Genomic DNA, 17,828 nt, shown 5'->3' with positions numbered 1-17,828 from the left:
ACTACAAACAGTTAAATCATTGTTTATTTTAAAAAAATATCCCTATAATAAACAGTGTCTGATTTTCAGTAATAAATTAGACAAGTATATCTAATGAAAATTCAATTTTGGGGTCTCTGTGATTTTTTAACATAAAGTAGGGTGTCAGTGTTTTAAGGCCTCCATTTTGGGGTGCCAGTGCAATTTGCTCTTTTTTATGCCTTATATTTATGACTTAATATAATTTTGGATTAAATGTTAAGACTTAAAGAGTGTACAACTTGTAATTTTAAGAGTCCAAAAAATTATCTACTTCAACAAGAGCTCCACTCTTTGTCCATCCAAGATGATCAAACAATTTTGAGCTCATCATAAAAGCCAAGTTCCAAGGATTTGCATATAATGAAAAGACTTCAAGAAACGTGCTACAGGCCTTGGCACATCCAATGGTTACTTCACAAATTAATACGCTGCCTAAGCTGTTTTCAAATTTGATCGAACACAAGTCAAGCCAAAAATTGCTTGACTAGATTGAATTGTGGTTGGAAGAACTTAGTCCCTTGACTCGAACACGGAATTAAGGGGACCAAGTGACTAGGGGAGTTATGTTATAGATGACTCGTAATAGACCAACCTAGGTCGACCAAAGAAGAGTTGGATCAATCAAAAATTGGTCAGACCACGAATAAATATATGCAACGAAGGCATTAGACAACGTATACAATATGAATCCAATCAACCTCTTTAAAAAAAAAGGATAAGAATTTTGATCAAGTCAAATAGTTTGAATTACTATTCGAGTCTAGATTAGACTCCACAACTACAATCCAATTAATACTATCTCAGTGGATAATATTCCTCCTCTCCTTTGGGAAGTTAACAACAATTATAGAGTTGAAGTTGAACTCCATCACTGCACAACCAAGTTAACCTATTAGATTATAAAAACCCACACCTTTATTATTATTAGGTACACACTCTTGGACTACTCTCTCTAGCATTGAGAGCTTTACGAGTTGTTTATTTCTTCTAAAGCTATGCGCTTCCACTAACTTGATAGTCGGAGTCTCGGAGATGTTCCTTGACCAACCCGATCGAGCACACTTTTTGCAGGTTGCTCACTTGCTTTGTCAAACGGATTTTTGCAGCAACATCGACTATTTTGGACTTTGGAGATTTGAAATCGTATTAGATTTGCACTCTAGAAAGGTGAAAGTTTGCCCTCCAGTCATCCTTCTCTAACATTTTGTGTTCTGGATATTGTATGTAGATTATATAGTAAATTAAGCTTAATCTTGTGATGTTGGGAGGATCTTATTTGAACACCATAAAGAGGACTGTTAAATATCTTTGCCCTGCTGTTATTGTCCCACCATATATTGATGTTGATCTAAGTGAGTTGGATGTTGGCCAAAAGTTGGTAATGGGTGATCTTAACGTTCTGCTTAAATCCATGGACGAACTAGTTAATTTGTAACATTATGGGTGCAAGGGTCTCATGTTGAATAGATAGATGAACTCGCAAAATTCTTGATATCTTCCAGGAAAGTTAAGAGTTCAGCCATCTTTTTGGTTCTTATCAGCCAAGGGATTCTCTTTTTAATCCTTTTGAGGTGCCAAATGATTTGTTATGTTGATTCTTTTCTTCGGTATTGTATTGTTTAATGAGGATAAAACTGGGTGATAGAACCACTTTTTTTGCCCTTGTTGCCTTCTGGGTATTTGAATATTTGAATACAAGAGTCAGATGAGGTGATCAGATCTGAATCCGATATATTATATCCACTAGCCACACCACTTGTCCAAAGGATACAAATGGAGGTGCCTCTGCAAATGGATAAGATTCTGAAACTCTGAGGTAGTTTATCCTATATGAGTCTTTTCATACACGTATGAGCAGCATGTGATCATCAACTGACACGACTCACTGAAACACATGACATGGAAACCTTTTAAAGGAAGAAAGACTGGAGAGGATAAGATGCAAAGTTATAACAAGTGTTGGTTTTGCAGGTGGAAGAAGGAGAAATGGAAGCACACAAAGAGAGAAAAGAGCAAGAATTGAAAGAAGAGACAGAAAAGAAGAATACCCCAACAGCGATGAATCCAACGACTAGGGAGCTGATTCGGGAGGCGATTACTGGTGGAGGACGAGAAATGGAGAATAATATTGGAGCTCAGAAGCCTGATGATGTTCTTGTGTTCGATCGATCTGTCAACAAAGTTGATTCTTCACTGGAGTGATTATTGAGTTGGATAATCAGCTTCTTTCCAAATGTGTAGTGTCCTATTCAGGCTTTTGTCATTTTCTTGTATTTGATCCACTGTTGTTTCAACACCCGTACGTATATGGATTAGAGAGGAAGAACTTTGATATGATCTGTTATTCCAAATCTGGTTTGATCTGATATAAGATTCATATTGGGAAGCTTGCATAATCCATCTTTGGCTTTTCAAGGTGTTCCACAGGGTTGATTGATTCAAAGATTCACAAATTGGTCTTGCAGATTGGTTTTGGTCTCTAGTTTTGGCACCAACTAAAGAACAAAGCGAGTGCTGCTCATAAACAAATTATCATTTCAAAAACCCTTAATGGCAAAGGTTTCCTAAACTTCAAGTGATAACTAATCGCACTAGTTTAAGTACTACTGCCCTTCCTAGGCCATCTGAACCCTGGCCATATGATCCACTCTTGCAGCTTTTTGGTCTTGTATCTAAGGGTTTTAACTGAATCATATCGGTTAATATCTCATCTGTATATATGCAGTACTATATGTCGCGTGTGTCGAACTTTTTATATCCTCCATTTTGAAGATGTTAAAAACCGGAATTACGGATCAGATTTGATCTAGATGGTCGGCAACACAGTGTTTCGCATACTGTGAACAATGTAGTATATCTGTTTTATATAAATTTCGGATTGGACTAGTATCCGGATTTTTTGGTAGAAATCTGCCGGTCAAAAGACCAAAAAAAAAAAAAAAAAAAAAGAAATAAGATTAGTTAGCTTGAAAATCAACACGGAGAATCTCCATTAAATCTGGAGTGAAGTATTCAACATTTTTATTTTGTGAAAATGGATGATAAACGGATTCGAAAACCGGTAATCGGATACTTGGAAATAAAATATTATCCGATTAGAGTAAAGTATTAAACATTTTTCAATTTTTTGGCTGAAAATCGAATCGATAATCGAATCAAAAAATTGTAAATCGGAAATAAAAAATAAAAAATGACAATCTCCAGTTACGAATAAAGTATCAAACATGTTCATAATTAGATAGTCCGATAAAGTCTTAGATTCGCGATGCCTCCTAATCAATTTTTGCCGGGAATCTGTGAATGTTCGATTAGGAAACCCCGCCTCTTGAACACAAATCCTTGGATGCATTGGTGGCACTAATCACGCTTTATAATCGAAGATACGGGCTACCGCCCGATTGGATTATTATTAGATATCCACAGAAAGTTTTGGACTTGCAAATTTAACGGAGTGCATTCTCTAAATTTTTGACGGATTCCAGATTCGGATTCGGATTTAGATGGATTTGGATAGCTTTCCTAATTGCTAATCGGATTCGGATACTGATGTATCCGAGTCGAATCTAATATGTTTATAGGTCTAATTTTTGTCCTTTGGCAAATCACTTAAAAAAAAAAAAAACTTTGATGGCAATTTTGTAATTCAGGCCGGATTTTTGAACTGTTTCTACAAACAAGTTTCATCCAACACTTTGCTGATGGTAGAAACATTTAAAAAAAAAAGTTTTATCACGCACCCTGGTCTATTTTGAAGAATAAATATGAATTTTTTTTAAAGGTGAATTACATATAAACTTCTTGTATTTGCAATCAATTATATTTATTATTCTTGAAAAAAATCAATTATAAATGTCAAAAACAGTGAAAGAGCATTTATAATTAATTTTTTAGAGAATAGTAGATATAATTAATTGTCAATGCAAAGCTGTTCTAGTGGTGAAACCAACACTTTTTAATAAAGAAGTTGTAGGTTTGAGTCTTGCAAAGGCATATTAAACCTTTCTATACAAGAAAAAAAATTAATTTAATTACAAACTAATTTGCCAAAAAAAATTAATTAATTACAAACTAATTTGCCTATTTTTTTAATATCTTTTTAGTGCAGCAACAGTAGAAGTACATGAGTCAACGCTTACCTATTCTGCCGCGAGAACCATTCTCCGAGAACGTTACCAAACGCTCATCTTGTCTTTAAAACTTTCACCAGAGAAGAGAAGGGAAGAGTTTGGTTTTCAGAATTTTGAAAACTTCCGATTATTTTCTTCAGTGCTGATTTTAGGTCGTTTGAGATTTTCAGTTGTATTGGGTGTTTTGAATGATGTTTAGGGTTGTACAGTTTATTGCGTTATCTGCTGTGGTGGTTTCAACACCTCCAGTGGTTCGATGGAAGCCCCTTGCTTCTGGTGGCATCTCGTTCTGGTCGATTTTTGGCAAATCGTATTCAACGTCGTCAAGAGGCCCTTCTGGGTGTACTCTTATTTTTCCTGCTCACCGGAGTAGTTGCTTCAGGTCTTTAAGAATTTTTGCAACTGTTTCAGAATCAGATGATGGCTTGCCTTCTTTTTCTTCTTCATCAAATTCGTTTCACACATTGGTGAGTTTTTTGTTTGCGATTGTTTTTTATAGTATCCGTTCTTCCCCTCCTTTCCCCTGTGAAGATAAGAGAATTTTAATGTGGCTTGAAAATTTAACAACTGTAGATGAACCATGTAATTTGGGAAGTCGTCAAATGGTTATGAGAAAATATTGATTGCCATTTGTTGAAATGATTTGAACGGTTACCATACATCACTGAAAACCAAATCTTACTATCCTTACTGATGGGTAAAGAAATTCTATGAGATTTTCCGGAAAACAGGAAGGACATTTATTGAGAATTAATTAAATTACGGATATTCCTAGGCTGAGGATGTCCTAAATGACCATGTCTCACAACTTGAGATACGTATTTACTATTCTGAATGTAATCCCTTCAGCTGATTAATCCATCTATATTGAACCCTTGAAGCAGTGGTATCTTTACAATCTGATCCTTCACAAGAATATTTTGGTTATTTATATCGCTGGCTGATGACCGTTGCTTTATCTTATCTGGCAAAATGGGATATACATGTTTCAGAATTAAGTTAATATGTCAGTTCGTTTAAACCTGTTTTTCCTCTTTGTTACTGCTCATCTTTGTGATTTGGATGCCCAGAGCATAATTAGGGAGATTGAATTAAACTTGTTTAGTCCGGTGCTAGAACTCTTTGAATACTGTTTTCTCAAATTTAATGATTAATAATGCATTCTCCCAGAGGTTTTAATTATGTTATTCTGTATGTAGCCCCAAATTGGTAAGATCAAGTTCTGTCAGTGGTGCGGTGGATCTACGAAGTATGCTGTTCCTGATGGAGATGAAAAAGAGAGAGCTGTTTGTACAATTTGCGGAAAAGTTGCATACCAAAATCCAAAAATGGTACTAGCTTGTCCTCTTTCTACATTTTGCAATCAATTATTTATTTTTGTCCCAACAAATTGTGGTCTAGAGTATGTTGTCAGCTTGTTTCATTAATGGTGTAGGGTTCAGGCTAAAAGTTCTAGTAATGCAGAACTTTGGGCTTTTCTCCCTGAAAGGATTAAAAGAGGGGACAATTTTTATTGCTAATTATACATTCCTCCCTGAAATGAGAATCACTATAATGCTTACTAGAGGAACTGAACTTGTGTATTTTTCTGTTAGGGGGTTTTATGGCTTTATAATTTAGATACCCATATCTTTTCCTCTTTTTTGTTTTCATGGGAGTTTTTTTCCCCTTTTGGCCCGGGGGGGAGGTGTTCTTTTGTACAGAATTCCTTCACTTGTAATCTGAATTTAAGGGGCCCACTGTAAATTGTAAAATTAAGGTCCAATATAGAGCATCAATTTCATCAACCTCATCAAAATTGTCATCAGCATTGTATATTTATAATATGCTTAAAGATAAAAATGGAGACCCATGGCAACTATGACATCTGTACACCTCAAGGTGTACTGTTTCGGTTTGGATTTTACCTGGTATTTTAGGATGTGATAATGCCACCCTTCTTCATTTGGTTGTTAATATTTCTCAAATTTCCACTTTATTAACAATATATTGTAGAGAGGAAGTGCCTTGGTGCACTGATAATGGTTGCTCCATTGTGACCAAGTGGTCACAGGTTCAAGTTTTGGAAACAACCTCTTTGTGAAAGTAGGGGTAAGGCTGCATGCATTATGACCCACCCCAAACCCCACAGTGGCAGGAGCCTCGTTCACTGGGTATGTTCTTTAACAATATGTTGTTGAATCTTCCTTCAAAAAATTATAAGCTTCATTTTCTTTCTGTTTCTCTTATTCTGATTATCCTTTGGTTGGTTCATCTAGGTTGTAGGTTGCCTAGTTGAACATGATGACAAGGTTCTACTTTGCAAGCGTAACATTCCACCAAGTCGTGGCCTTTGGTATGTATCATAAGTGAGTAAAAGTTGTTTCCTTATTTTCAGTTTTTGACTGCTCTTTTACTTTTTACAAGACCTTGGGTTGGGTTTCCAATCATTTGATGGGTTTTCTGTTCTTAATGTAGAACGCTTGATGTTGTCACAGGACGCTTCCTGCTGGCTACATGGAAATTGGGGAGTCTGCTGCAGAAGGTGCAATTAGGGAAACTTGGGAAGAAGCAGGTGCAGAGGTGGAAATAATATCACATTTTGCTCATCTGGATATCCCTTATATTGGGCAAGTGAGTGAATAATGTTTCATTTACGATATAAATTTTGACTTAGATATGTTTCCATTTCTTGATGATGTATGTGGTACAGAGTTATATCATTTTCAGGGCCCGGTTGAAGAAGCCTGGGTTTTCACCTGGTCCCGAGTCAATGGAGTGCCAGCTTTTTAAACTTGATGATATACCGTTTGATTCTTTGGCTTTTTCGTCCATGCTAGTTGCACTGAACTTGGTATGTGGTGGTTCTGGTGATAAAGATGTATTTTCTTTTTCCACCCCCTTCCCGAATCAAAACAGACATGTTATCATGTGTTGTTTGGAATGGAAATATTATTTTGAAGTCAGTCAGTCTAACAAATATGTCCTGTCTTCTGTGGCTACAGTATATTCAAGACATCAAGTCTGGGAAAGTTAGGTTTCACTCTGGTACCATAAAGAAGAGGTAACTGTTGTGAATTCCCCTTTTCAGGGATTTAGAGCAGGATTCTCAAGTGATTTGCATTACAAATTATTACAGTTTTTGGTTCATTGGGGTTGTTAACACTTTTCTTTTCCATTTGTTGTTGGATTGCAGAGAAGGTGCTGGTCCCTCTGACATTTATGCTCACACTCTGGATTCTCATGTCACTACTGATGATTCCCTTTGCCACTCTTTCTTTGTAAAGTAGCATGATGGAGGAAGTATAGTTCCAAATACAACATTCTGAAGGTCGGAATTGGAATTCTCTTTCATGTATCTGCAGAGGAAATGTTACTTTAGCACTAAGATTAATGTACAGCAGTACAGGGGAATTGCCAACAACAATCAGAATGTAACATGGGTTTCCCATGCAGATGTTTGTAAGGATGTCTATGATTATTTCCATGGGGATTGCCAGATAAATTTGTTACTATTTGTTTCTTAGTTTTTGCTTCCTAATTCAATTGTTTCTGTACATTGTACTGCTCATTTTAAGAAATGGAAAGAGAAACTATGCCTTTTGTTTTATGTTTTCATTGTTTGTGTGGCTGGAGTGAGCTAGTGGTTGAAGTGTTCTTATGATCATGCGAAGGTTCTTTTTTTTGTTCCCCCTTCTGGAATGAATTTTATGTGAGATGAGTCTCCAGGCTGTCTTTTGTAGGAGATTTGTTTTCATGTGTTAGGATGGATCATCATCTACTACTCTTCTTGGGCTCAACCATTGGGACTTAAAACGCTTGATTGTGTCTACAGATAAAGGCTCCAAGAGACCATGGAACGAAGCAACCGACTTGTCGGGGTAGTCTGTATTAATCTTCTTGGATTGAGTTGGACTGCAATTTTACTGGTTTTTAGTGGTTGATGATCCCCTAATCCAACCCCTTGGATTGGATTCTATGGAAAAAGAAGTCCCTGAAAAGGCAATGTAGTTCTTCACACCCTCCCCCCTCAGATGAGCAAGTAGAACATCGGAAATTCTGATAACAAACAAACAAGTCGCTTATAGTGAGTTACCTGTTACCCTCAGGAACCCTTCTATCACCTTCTTTATTAAGATCAATTTTGTGATGGTTTTACTAATTGTGCAAATCAGGAACTTTCTATACTGATAGAGGCTCTAGCAATATGTAAAGCTTTATGCTGAGCAGCCAATATGGAGATCCCAAACCTCCTCATAAAAAGTGACAATCAATCCCTCATCACTATACTTAACATCAGCTGCTCAGCCATGTTGGAAACTCACTAAAATTGTCAATGATATCCGTGGCATGCAACTGCTTTTTCTTGCTATCAAATTTCAGCACACTTATTGTGAAAGAAACTTTGCTGCAATAGAAGCCTTTTCTTTCATTCTCTCTCCCAAAAAATGTTGTATGGTCTTTACTTTTAGATAATTTAGATTGTAATCTTCTTCGAAGTTTCTCTCTCTTAATACAATCTTCTACTTACCATAAAAGAAAAAAAAATAGGAACTTTCTTATTTATGGACTTATTATGTGTCTAATGGAGCCAATTTTGGTGTATGATCATTAGATTGGACCAATTTAGTATTAAACAGGTTAAAAGATTTTACTCAATCTGTTTTATTAGCTTAGAAATTGTTTGCATACTAATCAAATACCTAAATTTTGGTATCAAGACTACCTAAAAGAAGGTTATGTAGAATGAAAGCTTGTAGTTGAATGCATGAACACAATTATAATCATGTGTAGCTGCACAAAATGGTGATATATTTATCCTTAACGTTCTTTTTCGATTATCCTCATGTGGGCATAATGAGAGTCCACATCAGCCCCCTTGATGGTGTGTTCTCCCAACGCTTGTTGACCACGAAAATAGAAAAGTCACAAGAATACATTGCAAGTCTTGTCTTTAAATTTTGCTCGAAGAATTTGGACGGTTCTCTCTCTCTTGTTTATTTTTGTCCAGGTCAAATGTTTGCTCTCTTTGGCTACATATGTAGAAAAATAGTTACTAGAAAAAGCATGGGTGCAGGAAACACGCACCCAGACAGCAAGGCTACCTTTGTTGGGGTTCAGACATCGAAGGATCTTGCATATGTGCTAACAAGGAAAGATCAAGGAAGCTTTCCTCCCTGAAATTCAATTTGATTTGAGGTCCAAGAATGTTGGATTTGTTTGCTTGAGGTCCTTAGTTCAATGCGGTACTGATCATGCGGAGGAAATTCGTGGATCAATCTTCTTTACATCTCTGTGATTGAATCAGTGCAGATTTGGGATTCATATGGTCGAGATGTCAAATACAGTTTCAGAGCCTTAAAATTGCAGCCATGGATAACTCACGGGTTCCACATAATTCTTTCGGTTCAGAAAGTGATTCGAATTTACCTTCCTTTAAAAGCTCGTCTTTTGGTTACAAGACACCTGAAAGGGAGTCTCAGCCGTCTTGGAATGCAGAATTCGGATTTGGTGGGAGTGACCGGAGATTCGCCTACGCTCGCCAATCTTCATTTCATCAATCGTCTGAACCTCACACTCCGATTTCCATAATTTCAAATGATACCGTTCAGCCTACGTTTTATCGAAATGTTTCCAGTATCAGCATGCCGCCTATCGTTAATCCACAACTTGAGAATGAAAATAACTGGAAAGGACACCAGAATCTTTCTTACAAAGAAGGAGCTGTTCCATCCGAGAAATTCTCTTTCGTTTTGCTTGTGCTTTCTGTCGTTAGGATTACAAGATATGGGAATCGGCCAATGAAGCGGCTGTTAATGTTGATCTCTCTCAACGTGGCATATTCTAGTGCCGAATTATTTATTGGCCTTTTCTCTGGACGTGTAGGTAAGATCGTCAATGTCCTCTGCAAAGGGAAGCTAATGCATTTGTCAATTTTTATTGATGATTCTCCATGTTTGCTACTTCATAATGTATTTTTCCCCCCTACAGGCTTGGTTTCTGATGCATTTCATTTGACATTTGGTTGTGGTCTCTTAACATTTTCATTGTTTGCGATGGCTGCCTCACAGAAGAGGCCAGATGGTGTCTACACTTATGGGTGAAGTACCCTGTACTTTATTTTCATGCTTCTATTACTTTATTACTCTCTTAGTGCATAAATCCCTGTTATAGTCTTATTGGGATGGTAGATTAGAGTTCTTGTCTGGTATTAATTCATCCCACCTAAACATTTATTTTGGATCAGATAAATTCCAATGAAACACCTCTTCAATGGAGAGACTGATCAAAATTTATTTATTGAATACTTGCTGTGAATACAATAGTATTGTGACGTTGAAATTAATTTAATTTGAAGCTATTCCTTAACAGAGAGGAATCTTTCAGATTGTTAACAAAGGTAGCACCCCACCATGAAAAAAAGGGAAGGGTGTGTGGAAGGAAAAAGGTCTATGAAGTCTTAGCTCTTCATGCGTGATCCAAAAGATTTTAGATTCATCAGATAATTTAATGTGAATGAGTATCTCAAAGGGACCAACCTGATGTATTGTATGCTGTGGATTGGGTAATGTGGAGTAGTCTCAACCAAATCAGAGTTAGACAGTCTGATCTATGATACAAATCCATGAGCCTTGGCTTCAAGGTCCTATAAGAGAATGGGGGGAGTAGGGACTATGGTTTTCTGTTTTAGGGTTAATGAGCATTGACAAAGAAGCTTTGAGGAGTTGCACCTTTCGTATATCAGAGGTAGGGGTGTCAAATGCAGAGCCAGTCACAGGCCCACCGAAATTGACTGACTAAACCTGAAACTAACCCTGCTGTTCAATAAATATTTCAGTTCGGTCTTTGATTGTGTATTTCTTTTAGTAATTGGTCGGTCTTGATCCAATCCAATTAAGCCTGATTATATATATATATAAACAACTGAAGCCAATTGTTGTGACCAATTAAGCAAGGTCGATTAAAGACCAAAACTGCTTAAATGATTCCTAACTCATCTCGGTTTTGGATTTATGGACATTATTTAATCAGTCAATTTTGGTCTCAACCTCCAGTGTCCGGGTCCGAATAACACCTGATTAACACATGCCATACACCTATGGATGGGGTTATTTATGAGAGGATACACATTGTACTGAGAGTCAGGACATTAATGATTTGAAATTTATAATGATCAATGAATTAATTGTTTCAAGAAAACGTACTGAATAGATTCTGAATACGAGATTATGTTCTACTTTGTTCTTTCATGTAATTATCTATACCAATTCCTCTGCAATGCATTTTTAAATCTCCCTTTTGCGTTTTCTTACTGTTTTCTTTTCCCTTTTTATTTTTTTAATTTTCAGATACAAAAGGCTAGAAGTTTTGTCTGCTTTTACTAATGCCGTAAGTACTTCATATTCCCTATCTTTGGTAACATTTTGTTTTGTTACTTAAAAAGAAAATTTAAGTAGCTGTTACTACTTTTTTGAGGAGCTAGGGTAGAACTAAGATAATCTTAGGAGAAGTGGTGAGAAAGGATATGAATGGCATTGGCCTTGTATCTAGTATGGTCTCAAATAGAGCTGATTTGAAGACAAGGATCCATGTGACTGATCCCATTTAGTTGGGATAGAGCTAATTCTTGTTGTTGTTGGTGCTGTTACTACTCTTTTGAGGAACACAATTTCATTTTTGTTTTTTCAATACTTGATCTCATTAGTACATGGAAAGTATGCCTGAGTGAGAAAGTTTAGAGGTTGATATAGTGTTGCAGATATTAAAATTGCAACTGTACTAAATCACATGAAGAAAATGTATGCCAGAGGTTTTCTACCTTTCTAGATTATTCCATTCCCACCTTTCTTTGTTAAAGACTTGATATTTTGCTGCTTAGGCTTTGGTATTTTGGAAATCAACTGAATGGTTGTAGATTGACGGTGAATATGATAGACAAATATTTTTACTTTTGGCGTGATGCACCTTTTTTTTTGCCCCTTTCTTCCTAAAATGAAAAACTTACCTCATTGGAGTATATCCCACTCTTGATAGTTATTACTGAAGGTGGGAAAACTAATCTAATTGAAAAAGAAATGTTGGTTCTTAGAAGCAGTCGAGATCTAAGAAATGTCAAGTGATTGGTTGTATGCTATTTTGTTTATTTGGATCCTACTCTCCTTTTCATGCTATCTTCTGTAATAATTTAGTCTCCATTGTATCAAATTTTTATCGTTCATCTATAACGTTTTTACACCATCAGGTTTTACATTGTATGGGTAACTAATTTAACTAGTTATGTATTCTTCAGTGCTACACCTGATGACCTCCTAACCCGAGACAGTCACCCGGTTTGTACATCCCAGGCACCTACCTGGTCTATCAAGTAGCTCTGGAGTTCAACAAGTGTCCAAGGTGGTTAGACGGCCATTATAGGTCATTACTAAGACACTTGGTGAAAATTGAGAAGTTGCAACTAAGCTGTTTTAGTGTCCAAACGTGAAAGTAAACCATGCTTCTGAATGTTGTTATACTCCTATAGTGGGAAGAGAAATGAATGGATCTTTGGTACTGCATAGTTGTCATGATGCAGCTGAAAATAATGATTTATTTGCTAGAAACATAATCAGTGATTAGCGTTCTATTTGTATGAAAACCACATTTATCTATTGGCAATCATGTTATGTCTGAAGGAATTATCATGTTTTCTACCCTCTTTTCCGTTAGTTATCCTAGCTTCTTGAGGAGTCTGAGAAGAAACAGATAAGAATTCATTTGAATCTAGCGACTAAAGTTGAAGATCTGCAATTGAAAAAAGATAATTTTCTACACTTTGCATGGAGTAGATCTAGTTTCTTTTCAGGAACAAAGAACTGGTAACAGTAATAAGAAAAAGAGAAAATAGAGGAGGAAGAAGAAGCGGAGACTCCAGAAGAAGCAGAAATTGAGGGGCTTGGCAGTCTCCTTCAGTCATTTATAAGTCAAAGCAAAACTAATTATGAGAGAGATTATTTTAAAACTCACCCTCAAGCTGGACAAGAATGTCCCCGTGGTAAAAATTTACTAGCTGGAGCATACAAAGCACTCCATGCCCAACTTGGAAAGATCCTTCTTGAAGGCTGGCCAATCAGAGGATTGGTTAACATAGTGTCAAGCTGATCAGCAGAGCAACAAACAGAGTAACAATCAATTTGCTTGTAGCATCATTCTGCACAAAGTAACTGTCAACTTCAAGTGTTAGGTCCATTCATGAAACACCTGGTCGCTGGCAATGTGATAGCAGCTCGACTATCACAAACATCTTTTTAGGTTGGGAAATCTCAAAATCCTACTCTTGAAATGTTACTTCAGCTACATTAAATCTACTGCTGTATGAACCATGGTTGTATGCAGTTCAAAACTCAATGAGATTTTGTTGAACTTGAAAGCTTTTGTGTAAAAATGAGAATACGAGATAGTAATACAAAATGAAAACGTGCAATATTTGTATTCTTTTATTATTTTAGTCATTTGGGATTTTTTTTTTTCTTCCACCCCAAAATGACTTAGCAAAACCCAGATAAAAAATGAAATGTTTTGGCAAAATTTCAGTATCTTTAAAATTTTGGTCTGGCTGAAATGGCCTTTCAAGACTAGATTTAATACTATGGTTCTTGTTAGAAAGGCATTCTGGTCCAAAAAGGACCATCAGGAATTGGCGCCTAGAAGTGCTTCTAGAGTCCTATTCTGATTAAGACTTTAATTAGGTAGATCCTAGCCTATGTTATAGTCAGTCTTCTACTTGTAATCTGTAGTTTTTGCTTCTATAGATAGATGCTTTGTAGTTCAGAAGGTCTTCGAACAAGATAGTGAAGCATCAACATAAAATGTGGGTTCTCCTCTCTTCTCTCATCTCTCATCTCTCATCTCTCATCTCTCATCTTCTTCCATACTTCACAGTTCTATATACTGAGCCTCATTACTGGATCTAACCACAGTTGTCTACCTTTTGTTTTGCTATGTGATGCGTCCAAAATCTGCTCAGCCCTTAGATCTCCTGAGAATGACCTGCAAAAACGAATGTCAAATGTGGCTCGACTGCTGGGATCGGGAGTCCACCTCCGAAGGCTAAGTCAGTTGATGAACTTAATCACAAACGACTCTACTTAAGCACAGAGCTAAGGAATGAATAACGAGAATACGATTCAGATTGTATGTGTCCTTCACCTTATGAGTAGGTGATGTCTTATATGGAGTGTACCTTCGAATCTCCTTTGTTGGATGTATTTGAGCCTTCTTCGGATAGTCGTCAGATCTTAACGGATAGATCTGTTGAGTGATAGATCTCTATTAGGTTGGACTAGTAGATGACTCCTTTGATAATACGATCGTTATATAGTAGTTATCCATATAATAGCGATGAGTGACACCGCCAAATGGCTGTTAGCCGTCTCTAGGTTGATTAACCTATTCCGATCGTATCGGATTAGGGCGTGCTTGTGACTGAGTTAGTTTTCTTCCTCAGCAAGCTATCTCCTGGACCCGGCTCGCTCGGAAGCAAGTCGATTCCTTTCGTCTCCACCGGAGTCGAGGGTCGAACCAAGATTGAACCAGGTTCGGTTATATTTTCTCCATATCATGAGCCCCCGAGACCAAGCGTTCGGACGATCCCGAGGGCTTGGTTTTTAACTGGGTTCGCCGTCGAACAATAGTTTTGCATAATCCCTAACCCATTAAATGTCATCACATTTAATGCGGCTGTATCGCTTTTTCCTCGAGCATTGTGAGTATTCTCACTTTTTGTGGGGGTGACGCCATGCGTCATTTGTAGCCGAAACTATCATTGCTCACGAAATCGAAACGACTGTTTCTGAACGCCTGTTTTTGATTCGTGAGTTCAAACTTTTGAACCGTCTCCAAATCTCGATCGTTGATGTTGAGTCCATCTCGATCGTACACGTCCTCGAACACTCGTGCGAGTGCTTAAAAGCGGTTCGTTGTCTTCGTAGGTTTCATTCTCTTTGTTTGGAATTTTGAAACCTCGTCGTCTTCTTCACGCCCTCACGATCTTCTTGCTCTTGAGCTTTCGCCTCCATGATTCAAGGAAGTCTACTGACTCCTTTGCAAAGTTTACTTTCGTCTCTAGGTTTCTTTTTCTTGCTAGAAACCAAAATCAGACTTTTTAGTAATGGAGGGCGGTAGGGTTTCTTCAGAAATTCCTCCTGAACTTAACACCGGTAAGGGCGATACTGGTGATGAGGCCTTTGCCTCTATCCCCTCTGAGCAGTCGGATAGCGACAAGAAAACCCTAACTACTCTCTGGCGTGACTTTGCAGAAGTTAGCCAACAAAGAAAAGCAGAAGAAAATGCTGAGGCTTCTTCCCCCCTTCCTGAGTCTGGACCATCCAGGACTCCGAAGGTGACTGCCAAATCCTCTGGGCAGTCAAAACAACCTATCAAGTCCACTGATGGACTTGGTTTTGTTGCTTCCTCCTTTACTAAGGAAAACCTTCCTTTAGCCGTCCAACGCTTCGACTTTCCTTCTTCGTACCATCTTAGTTCTCTTCTTCGCTTTCCCTTTTTCAATACTTTGTTTTCTGCTATTCTGAATCATTGGGACATTTGTCCCGGAATGCTTCTTCCCAATAGCTGGCGTCTCATCGTCGGCTTCTTGGGTTTATGTTTTGAACTCGGCGTCATACCTTCTCTTCCTCTTTTTACACATTTTCATGTTCTTTCTCTTTCCCATCCTCCTGGCTGGGTTGTGCTTTCCAAGCGCAACAAAGTTGAGCTTGACTGGTCGGGCAGCATTCTTACCAGAGGAACTTGCCCTTCCAATCACAAAGGGTGGCGCAAGCGGTATTTTTTTTGTTGAGCGCCTCAATCAGATCTTAACTTCCGACCACCTGGAAACTGTATACTTCATACTTTGAGGGCAACCGGGTCCCTTAACTATCCAAAGAAGACAGAGCTGCTGTCAGGAAGATCAAGTCAATTCCATGGTATCAAGAGATACATGGACATGTGATGGAATACAACTCCATTCTTCAATACTGGGGTCTAGAGGAGGCATAGAAGCCACCTGTTCTGCAGTCAATGAACAGTTTTCTTACAAGGGTATTAGAAAACTGAAGCCAGTGGTTGAGGCTTCGGGGAGAGGGAAGAAACCGATGGTGGAAGAGGTTGAGATCCCCTCTCCCGTCCGAATCAAAAGGAAACACGACTTGGTCAATGCTTCTGCCCTGAAGAAATCCAAGAAGAATAAAGATTTTGAGGAGATCTTCGTTCCTCAATGGTCGTTGACCGAGATAGACCGAGTCACGCAAGATCTTGAGAAGGCCGCTGAGTGGAGCTCCCTCAGCCTTATGCCTGCCGACCGTCAGGCCTTTGAAACCCTGCAAGACGACGTTCTCGTTCGTCTTTCCACAAGGTATTATTTTTCTTGAGTTTTTCACTACTTGCCTTGTAATCTCTCCTGGGATTTCTGATAATTTTCCTGCCTTTCCAGGAATGTTGTGTTGAGCTTCTATCAACACATTGAGGCATTGAGCCGAGTCGGTCGTAGCGGCTCCTTGCTGCAGATCTGTGAAGAAAATTTGGCGAAGGCCAATTCTGAGGTGGACCGGCTGAAGAAAAAAGCCGAAGAGTCAAAGGAGAAGAATGACGAGGCCATGAGTTCTTTGACTTGTCAATCAGTCCGCTTGCTACTGCTGAATGCGAAGCCAAGAAGCAGAAAAATGAGGCTACCGCATTCGGTGAGAGCCTCGAGCTTAAGGCCCTGGAGAACGAACGCTTGAAGAAGATGGTAGTTCCTAGCAAACCCGAACATCTTTCACAAGATCTTCGGAGGGACTGCATTCGGAAGTATCTGAACAGTGTTCCCTTCACTGACCTGATGAGTTCATTCAACCTTCAAGCTTATCGAGAGGGGAAGAATGATGTTTGGAAAAAGATTCTTGAATCTAACCCTTCTTTTGACACAACTCCCTTTCGTAGCGTGTGTCATAAGGAAATCTTCGAGAAGCTCGAACTGCCTTTCCCCGATTGGGTTTTGGAAGAAGAGGATCCTTATCTAGCAGATCTAGACATCAAGAAGTATCTTGCTGATTCGCCGCCTATTCCCGAAGAAACTCAAAAGCCTGCCTCGGACAACAATCCTTTCGGTCGAAAATGTAAAAAACCAATAGGAAGTGTTTTTTTTTTTTTTTTTTTTTGTAAGGGTTGGCCCCCCCACGGTCTTCTATAATGAAATTAGAACAATGCCTCCTTCTTCTCGAACTCTTCCAATGATTGCCATAATACTTTCTCATATCGTATCCAGGGATTTGTCTATTCCCTCACGCAAGAGATATTTAAGAATGAGATAAGTTATCATGTAGATTAACTTGTACCTTAATTGAAGATAACGCTCGGGACATCAGAGAGATGCGTTCGGTTAATTTGATTCTTCCGAACCTTTTGTGACACTTGAACTTTATCTCCTAACTGCTCCTTTATGACGAAGCCCAAACGTTTCCTTGTATTCGCGTACAAGTTGCTCTTCTTAAGGAATTGGAAATACTCTATTATTTAATACTGGTGCCACGGTTGGTATTTTGCAGTATCCTCGTATCAGGTGCACATTGTTCCACGTGGAAACATGGGTCAACCTTCAAATTTTGAATTTGAAGCACCGTTATCTCCTGACCGTTGATCCTGCATTTTTCGAAATTCGAAGCGTCTCTTCGATCTTGTCCCTTGATT

At 38.2% G+C, this 17,828-nt stretch overlaps 2 protein-coding genes across 2 annotated transcripts in view; both read left to right on the top strand.

The window, feature by feature from the left end:
• The first annotated feature begins 4,151 nt into the window (after positions 1–4,151).
• LOC149001410 (nudix hydrolase 23, chloroplastic-like) lies at positions 4,152–7,721 on the top strand. The gene is made up of 7 exons (XM_089136821.1): positions 4,152–4,615; positions 5,348–5,479; positions 6,407–6,483; positions 6,626–6,761; positions 6,841–6,981; positions 7,133–7,191; positions 7,324–7,721. The coding sequence occupies exons 1-7, from the start codon at positions 4,337–4,339 to the stop codon at positions 7,415–7,417; spliced, it is 918 nt and encodes a 305-aa protein (XP_088992947.1). The 5' UTR covers positions 4,152–4,336; the 3' UTR covers positions 7,418–7,721.
• A 1,450-nt stretch (positions 7,722–9,171) lies between these two features.
• Positions 9,172–17,828, top strand: part of LOC149001409 (Cation efflux family protein) — a 28,863-nt gene continuing 20,206 nt past the window's right edge. The window contains exons 1-3 of the mRNA XM_089138445.1: positions 9,172–10,013; positions 10,119–10,227; positions 11,477–11,516. Coding sequence (XP_088994571.1) covers positions 9,500–10,013; positions 10,119–10,227; positions 11,477–11,516 — 663 coding nt within the window. The 5' untranslated portion in view covers positions 9,172–9,499. The remainder of the gene's footprint in view (positions 10,014–10,118; positions 10,228–11,476; positions 11,517–17,828) is intronic.

The sequence above is a fragment of the Hakea prostrata genome, chromosome 10, assembly GCF_041222555.1.
Source record: "Hakea prostrata isolate BN-2017 chromosome 10, UWA_Hpros_2, whole genome shotgun sequence".
Taxonomy (NCBI): Eukaryota; Viridiplantae; Streptophyta; class Magnoliopsida; order Proteales; family Proteaceae; genus Hakea; species Hakea prostrata.
This window is presented reverse-complemented; position numbering and strand designations above follow the sequence as displayed.

What these genes read in the sequence shown, in the direction of transcription:
- LOC149001410 (XM_089136821.1), top strand. Translation starts at nt 4,337, where the DNA reads ATGATGTTTAGGGTTGTACAGTTTATTGCGTTATCTGCTGTGGTGGTT. An exon ending in CATACCAAAATCCAAAAATG is followed by an intron (nt 5,480 to 6,406) that starts GTACTAGCTTGT and finishes TGGTTCATCTAG; the next exon opens with GTTGTAGGTTGCCTAGTTGA. An exon ending in CCACCAAGTCGTGGCCTTTG is followed by an intron (nt 6,484 to 6,625) that starts GTATGTATCATA and finishes ATGTTGTCACAG; the next exon opens with GACGCTTCCTGCTGGCTACA.